Raw genomic sequence first — 9389 nt, forward strand, 5'->3', positions numbered from 1 at the left:
GGTCAATAAACTTTAAAACCTAATTAATTTACCAAAATTGCAAAACAATTATTTGGGCCAATAAACTTTAATAATTCTAAATAATTTACCAAAATTGCAAAACAATTCTTTGGACTTATTTTGCAAATAATAAACTTACAAGCAAATGACCAAATATGCAATATAGACAAAATGATTAACATAAGTGGCGAGTGCAAGCCAGTAAGCGAGCAGTCTGTCTCTGAGTGTTAATCATAAAAGGTGGAAAAATAAGTTTAATATAAGAAAATAAATAATAAGTTAAAAGTGTAATAAAAATTAAAAATTGAATAAAGATTAATAAAAAAAAGAAAATACTTTTTTTTATTCCTTTCGAAAAATTCGAAACAAAAGTGGCGCAGTCGGTAGGATACCGCGAGTGATATTCTTTTAAAAGATTAAAAGGAAAGAACTTTTTATTTTAATAAATTAACGCGGTATCTAATAAAATATACATCCTTTCGAAAGATCGAAGGACTAAGAATAATATACTTTCTTGACTGTCAGAACTGTGACGTGAAGATAAATTAAAAATAAATTTAATAACTGTGTACTAATCAACAAAAAAATAAAATTGGTACAAAAAATAAATGTATTCTTTCAAAATATTGAAAAACTAAATAAAATCGATCATTTTCGAAAACTCATTAAAACTGAAAATTGAATCTGTGAAATATAAACACAATTTTTTATAAACAAATATATTGTGTTTTATGGACAAAAGATTGCTCAAACTATCAAAAACTTTAACTTTTTGGCAGAAGATTGCCACATCAGTGAAGAAACAATATATATAATATTCCGTGGACAAAAGATTACTGTAACCATCAAACACTTAAACCCTTTAGAAGACCTTGACCAACAGGAAAAAGTCATCACATTCAAAAGGACTCCAACAGCAACCCACCAGAAGAAGAACACCATCCAAAAGAACATAACACCATATAAGGTAGTGATAAATAAAATTAATTATATATAGATTAAGTATATAACATACAAAGAGTTAGAAAATTGTAGAGAACTAACAAGTTTTGTTAATAAAAAATAAACAATTTCAAATAAGAAATAAAAGCAGAATTAGAATTTAAGTCGAAATGGCACAAATACAATTTGAACCTATTAAATATTTAGGAAACCTCCCCGAATTTAATGGTGACAATAGAGATCTGCAAACGTTTTTAAATTTAATAGACAGGATACATCCTATATTACAGACATACGACGAACTATCACAAGGACTATTCTCAGACTTAATCAAAAGTAAACTCAAGGGTAAAGCCAGGGAAATTATTGAAATAAATTGCCAGGCAACCTCCTGGAACGATATAAAAGCAGTCCTACAAAACAATTTCGGTGACCGATTAAGTTGTGATGAACTTTTCGACTCGCTCAGGGCAACTACATTTAAAACAACTAGTCTAGACTTTTTTGACGAAATAAAGAGTAAACTTAGACGCCTTAACAACAAGACCTTATTCGTACTTGGGCAAGAATTAGGAGCAGCAAGCACAATCGCTCAAAATAACTCCCGTACAGCTCTTAATATTTTTAAATCCAAAATCCCAGAACCTATGAAAACGATTTTGGCTTGTAGAAATCCGAACACTTTAGAAGGAGCAATGAACATCCTCTTTGAAGCTGGATACGCCCACCTTCGAATAGACAATCAACAACCTTTTACGCGAAAGAAACCCGAACAAAATAAATCTAACTTCAAACAAAATCAACACCAACAAAATTTCAAACCACACAATTTTAATCAAAATTTTAACTCACAAAATAATCCAAGTTTCAACCACCACAGGCAAAACTTCCAACGACGACATTTTGACCAACAAAATTTTAACCAGAACTTCAAGTCACATAATAATCCAAACCATAATAGCCACAATCAAAATTCCCAACAACAGAATTTTAACCAGAATACTAATCCTCAGAATAACTCAAATTTCAATCACAATAGACAGAATTTTACATCCCAGAATAGAACTTTCAACCGTTTTCCAATACCTGAACCAATGGATGTAAATGTTAACTTTTCAAACGTTGGAATCAATACTTCAAATTTTAATCCACAGCGAAATTTCGCAGCCCAGAACGAAGTTTATAACCAATATAATCATAATAATTACGGGGCACCTTACAGTCAACCTCCTTCTGAAAATTTTCATCCTTCTGCCTCGGAGGACTACCCTATATAAGAATAGAAACTAAGTTAAGACATATAAAACTAATCATAGATACTGGTGCAACCAACTCAATATTAAACCCAGGTATCTGTCACCCCAAATGGATTCACCAAACTATCCCTCTTCCTATAAAAACCCTCCAACATAAGATCTACACAGATAAAAAAGCTATAATACACTGTTTCAAAGAACTCGGAGAAACCTTAGACTTCATAGAATTCTATATCATACATTTCCATGACTATTATGATGGCTTAATTGGCAATGACCTACTTAAACCATTAAAAGCATGCATAAATTACCAGGACAACACGATCCAATTAGGAGGACAAACTTTACCCATCTTCTTTAAAACCAAAGAAGACTATAACTATAAAACAGAAATAGCACCCATTACAGAATCACTCAAATTTAATCAAGAGAACCTCACACCAATTCATAGTACCACGCAGAAGGTGGACAGTGAAAATTTTAATACAATTCAAATAAAAAAATATAAACCTTTAAGCGAACAACTTCGAACAGACCATCTCAATTCAGAGGAAAAATCATTATTACTATCAGTAGTAATGAAACACTCTGGCATATTTTACCAAGAAAATGATAAACTTTCCTTTACGTCCGCTATAAAACATAAAATAAGGACAACTAATAATGTCCCAATCCACACCAAGTCATATCGGTACCCCTACATTCACAGGAGTGAGGTAGAAAAACAAATTAGTGAAATGCTTGAGAATAAGATAATTCGTCATAGTAACTCACCATATTCGGCACCCATTTGGATAGTCCCAAAAAAGACGGACGCTAGTGGAAAACCCAAATGGAGGCTTGTCATTGACTACCGAAAGCTCAATGAGGTAACCATCGATGACAAATACCCCATCCCGAATATAGACGAAATCCTCGACAAATTGGGAAGATGCCAATACTTTACAACCCTCGACCTGGCAAAGGGATTTCATCAGATTGAAATCGAGGAAGAGGATATTCATAAAACCGCGTTTAGCGTTGAAAGAGGACACTATGAATTTTTAAGGATGCCATTTGGACTAAAAACGGCTCCAGCAACGTTCCAAAGGTTGATGAATTACGTACTAAAGGATTACATCAATAAAATCTGTCTAGTATACCTAGACGACGTTATTATATTCTCCACGTCATTGCAAGAGCATATAAATTCATTAAAACTCATTTTTAACCGCTTACAGGAAGCAAACCTGAAAATCCAACTAGATAAGTCGGAATTTCTGAAAAGAGAAACAGAGTTTCTTGGTCACATTGTGACATTGGAAGGGATAAAACCTAATCCAAAGAAAATTGAATGTGTAGTAAATTTTCCCATACCAAAATCAACAAAACAAATCAAGCAATTTCTCGGTCTAACTGGATATTACAGAAAGTTTATTAAAGACTATTCTCTAATCGCCAAACCAATGACCAGATACTTGAAGAAGGACACTAAAATAAATACCTCTGATCCACACTATGTGCAAAGTTTCAACACACTTAAAACATTGTTGACACATGACCCAATACTAGCTTACCCTGACTTTTCAAAGAAATTTACTCTAACAACAGATGCTAGTAACTACGCATTAGGCGCAGTCCTCTCACAAGACAACCATCCGATTTGCTACGCTAGTCGCACACTCAATGAACATGAATGCAACTACAGTACAATAGAGAAGGAACTTTTAGCCATCGTATGGGCGACAAAGTATTTCAGACCCTACCTCTTCGGACGTAAATTCATAATTGAAACGGACCACAAACCATTAACATGGCTCTTTTCAATTAAGGAACCCAATTCAAAACTAGTCAGGTGGAGGTTAAAACTCTCGGAATTTGACTACGAGATCAAATACAAAAAGGGAACACAAAATAGCAACGCCGACGCTCTATCAAGAATAGAGTCACTACCCGCTAATATTTATTCATTAGAACCCTGCGAATCAACTATAAAAGAAACAGAATCACCTATTAATATATTCAGGAATCAAATAATTATAAAAAAAATCACATCTGGAGCAGCTAGGATAAAGAATGAAAGAATATTTAGAAACGTAAGAAAAATTATAAGTCTTAAAGAATTTGATCGAGAAACCGCAATAACTTTGCTAAAAAGTCACTTTAATCCAAATCAATTAAACGCAATTCTAATAGAGAATGAATTCTATGACACCCTCAAACGTACTTATGAAGACCTGTTCTCAAATAATGATAAATTTAAGATTATAAAATGTACAAGAATACTAATAGACGTAGACGAAGAAAATAAATTAACTAATATAATCGAAAAAGAGCACTTAGGTAAGAATCATAGAGGCATTCAAGCAGTATACGAGGAATTAAAAAACCAAGTTTACAACCCTCAACTAAAGTTAAGGATTACACAATTTATTAACAATTGTGAAATTTGCACTTTAGAAAAATACGACCGAAAACCACCCAAAATACCTTTCAAGATAAGCGAAACCCCCTCTAAACCCCGCGAGGTTGTACACATTGACGTATTTTACACTCTAGGAAGAGAACTCTTTATGACGTTAATTGACAAATTTACGAAATTCGCAGTAGCCTACAAAATTAACGGTAGAAGTTGGACGGAATTCAAGACAAAACTACTTCACTATATTAACACATACGGGAAAATTGAGAAAATAGTTGTAGACAACGAATTAGGATTCAAAGCTATACCAATGCGAGAATTTCTTAGAGAAGAAAACACCCATATACATTACACTTCGAATAGCAACCACACTTCCAATGCAGACATCGAAAGACTTCATAATACTATTAATGAACATATACGACTTCTAAGACATGACGACAAAAATAAAAACGAAACAATGGAAGAAAAAATGTTGAGGATAGTAGGTTTTTATAACAACACAATTCACAGTACAACTAAAATAAAACCAATTGACTTTTTAAATGGAAAAATTCACGAAGATAGATACAAATCGATACATGACCTAATCTCTAGAAAGAAAGAAAATTACATAAATAAATTAAATAGGGACAGAGTTGACGTAGAAATAGAAGAAGGGATAAATTTTATTAAAGAAATTAGAGGAGGTAAAAACCATAGAAAATATAGGAAGATACATACAAAAAAAATTGACGAAGATCACATAGAAAATACAAAAACGGGACATAAGTACTACAAAACTCATATAAAACAAAATAAGAAGTATCAGGATAAAGATAATCCTAAAATAAAAGCTTAATAATGAACAAATCGACATATACTTTTTCAGATGACACCATTGATTTTGATAATTACATTTCTAACAACCACCAGATCACAATCTATTGACATTCAAGACCTAACTAACAATAACGGATACATACCGATCAGAACAGGAGACCTTAAAGTAATTGACCACTACAACAAAATCCTACACATTGTTAACATAACCGCCTACACGGACACATTAAACTTAATTCTGCAAAATATACAATCCCTTAAAGTTAACAGAATAGAAACTAAAGCAGTATCAGATACAGTAAACAAAAATTTTGCACTACTAAAAGGAAAAATAGAGAACCTAAATCCTCATTTTAGACAAAAAAGAGGACTAATTAACGTATTAGGGAAAGGACTCAAGTTTATAGCTGGCACAATGGACAGTGATGACGAAACCGAAATAAGTAATTCACTCAAATCACTTTATAAAGATGAAGAAGTCTTGACAAACAAAATTAACAACCTGACATTTGTTAACAATTTCATATCCTCCCAAATACAGAACATTACGGATCACATAAATCAAAAACAAACTCTAATAGGAAATTATTTGAACAAATTTAAAAACTTTATGGAAAACAGAATAACTACATTAGAAGAAGAAATAACATTTATAGAACAAGTCTACCAAATCAACAACGATATTTCACTCTTACGAAACCATGTCGATGATATTGGACAAATAATATTTTCTAGTAAACTCGGAATAATTCCCACGGACATCCTAACTAACACAGAACTCAATTTTATTAACGATTTTGACAGTTACACTAATATCAAAGTAGCCGTCGCAATAAACGATAGCAATATAATAATAATTCTCCAAATCCCACAATATTCCAAGGAAGTTTTATCAAAAATTGTATTCGAGCCAATTCCTAATATATATAACAAATCGATTATTTTAGATAAATACGAAATATTAGTAGATTCCAAAAATAATATTTACGATGCTAGCATTAAGGATAATCTTAAGAAAAATATAATACAAATCACTAACAAATGCCTTTCAAATATATTAAATTACGAAGAAGCATACTGCGATATGCAAATATCAGAAAAATCAATTGTAACTGAAATTCTACCAGGCATATTAATATTTAAAAACTTCTATTCCAAAATTGAACATAATTGTAATAAAATTAATATTAAAATAAATGGCAACTTTCTAATAAAATTTGAAAACTGTGAAATTTTTACAGAAAAGAAAAATTTTACCAATACCAAAATAAAACTTTATGAACAATTTATTCTACCTAATGCCATAACTAAAGTAAAAGAAAAATCAAATATGACATTCACTAATTTAAAACTAGAATCACTATACTTAGAACAAATCAAACATGTAAAATACATTGAACAAATACAATATGAAACAAAAAAATCAAATCTTATAAACATAAGCATAGATATAATAATTGTTTTGATCATTATAATGTTAATGGTATTTATTATATATAAGATAAAATTATTCACCATATTGCATATTTCGTCGGAGCCTCAATCTAACGGTGGGGGTGTTATATTAAAACCCCTTAATATAATATGACCACAAGTCTGTTACATTTCCGGCACATGCCAATAAAAGAATTGCAAAACAATTCTTTCGGTCAATAAACTTTAAAACCTAATTAATTTACCAAAATTGCAAAACAATTATTTGGGCCAATAAACTTTAATAATTCTAAATAATTTACCAAAATTGCAAAACAATTCTTTGGACTTATTTTGCAAATAATAAACTTACAAGCAAATGACCAAATATGCAATATAGACAAAATGATTAACATAAGTGGCGAGTGCAAGCCAGTAAGCGAGCAGTCTGTCTCTGAGTGTTAATCATAAAAGGTGGAAAAATAAGTTTAATATAAGAAAATAAATAATAAGTTAAAAGTGTAATAAAAATTAAAAATTGAATAAAGATTAATAAAAAAAAGAAAATACTTTTTTTTATTCCTTTCGAAAAATTCGAAACAAAAGTATGTAGCTGAGGCTGTTTTACACCCTCAAACCACAGGCAAATACAACAATCTTAAGTGTCAGATCATAGAGCGGTGTAGTGAGAGCGAGCAACGAAAGATACAGCGGCTACGCTCAGAAATCCAGCTGGGACAAAGCCGACCCACGCAACTGTTCAACAAGCTGACAGCTTTGGCGAAAGACAGAGTTAGTAAGTCTCTCTGACTCCAGGCTCTACCACCGCAAGTACGTGCTATATTGCAGGCATCGAGCGTTGACCTGGTACAGTTAGCTAAGTTGGCGTACCGGATATGCGAATTGGAAGACTTTCACCATGTAAAGCATGGCAGTTCATCCAAAACGGTCATGCTTTACTAACCATTTGGCTAGAGTGAGCAGCGGATAAGATGATTAACTTTAGGCGGACGCTAGTCGTCGAGAACTCGTCAATCACCAGGCAGGAGAAACCGAACGCGATCGCAGACTTCAAGTCACTCCGATTGGTGCTGGTTTCATAGCAGATTCGGGGCGCAAGCTCGTATGCGCTACCAGCCATGTGTCTATACTACAAACGCAAAGGCAATAAACTAAGTGCTTCTCAATCGACACCGAGCTTATTTGAGGACAGCGTTATAATAGCTCTATTCACTATACAAGAACCGACAACGTTGCCTTCATTTCTTATCGACACGGAATTAGTTATACAATTAGTTATAAATGTACCTCTAAGAACAAAAGAGGAAATTAATAATGTAATTATCAATTTCAATACACTACCATTATCTGCAGCATCATCATCTACACCAATAACTAATGTAAAACTATTACCACTTGTTGAACAATTAATATTAAAATATGGAACATTTAAAATACAAAACTCAAACAGAGGTACAGAGTTCATGAATGAACTTATGTCAAATATCTCAGGATTGTTACAAATAAAACAAACATTTTCCACACCAAACCATTATGAGACTATAGGTACGAATGAATGAATACTTTCTTAACTTTGCAAACGATGATAACTGGTTACCATACTATACATTTGCTTTCAACACATCTCCACATATAGACACAGTGTATACCCCAGATGAATTGATTTTTAGTAGATTGCCATCTATTCCAACTGAAAATTAGTTTACTGATATAGGTAGAAATAACATAGATGATAACGCCCATGAATTAAAAGCCCGTTTAAAGTTATTTATCGAGAAAGCAAGACAATACACATTAGAAGCAATAGTAAGAAGGCAGTTAGCAAGCAAACAAACTAGTAACCCTATACACATGAAAGCAAGTGATAAAGTTTTATTAAATACGAATAATAGAAAAGAAGGTGATAGTCCTTATTCAGGTCCCTTTAAAGTTAAAGAAATATTAGATAGTAACAGAGTGAAAGAAATATTTCTACATACATATTCACATATCTATGCATAAAATATTTTTTTTTTGAAGGGTAAGGGTGTAATGGGATATCAGTAGTTAAGCTTAAACAATGTTATTACCGCCTTTATTGACTATTGAATTCATATTCTTTAAAACACTTATGTTCCAATTTAAAATGAGCTAACAATTCATATAGTAATTTATGGCATGATTTAGTGTCAGAAGGTTACTTCTGACACAAATAATTTGCCCCTTTAATTTCGGTCAAGAGCTCATATGGTGTCAAATATGTTGAGACCACACAAATTGGAACACATGTGAGACACATGATAAACAAATGCACAGTAAGTATATACTATGAATTTCTTGTCTTAAGTGATGTGTCATTAATAAATAGAAAATATGTGAAATAAATAGTTATGAAGTATAGAGTAGTAGCCAATTTGTTTTAAGAAGTTGATAGATTTAAGCAACTAATATTAGAATAATATAAATATATTGTATGATATATATAACCGAACTATTGAAAGACTTAGCAAAATTTTTAGAAGATAGTCCTATAGAGAATGAAGTCTGTACAAGAG

The 9389-nt window shown here is 31.9% G+C and overlaps 1 protein-coding gene across 1 annotated transcript; it reads left to right on the top strand.

Moving 5' to 3' along the window:
* The first annotated feature begins 1112 nt into the window (after window positions 1-1112).
* Window positions 1113-2219, top strand: LOC119662687 (GATA zinc finger domain-containing protein 14-like). The gene has a single exon (XM_038072380.1). It carries the CDS (start codon window positions 1113-1115, stop codon window positions 2217-2219), a length of 1107 nt encoding a protein of 368 aa, XP_037928308.1.
* The last annotated feature ends 7170 nt before the right edge of the window (window positions 2220-9389 follow it).

Source organism: Teleopsis dalmanni, chromosome 1 (genome assembly GCF_002237135.1).
Source record: "Teleopsis dalmanni isolate 2A chromosome 1, ASM223713v2, whole genome shotgun sequence".
NCBI lineage: Eukaryota > Metazoa > Arthropoda > Insecta > Diptera > Diopsidae > Teleopsis > Teleopsis dalmanni.

Bases quoted from the DNA above. Each gene is read 5' to 3' on its own strand.
- LOC119662687 (XM_038072380.1), top strand. From the start codon at position 1,113: ATGGCACAAATACAATTTGAACCTATTAAATATTTAGGAAACCTCCCC.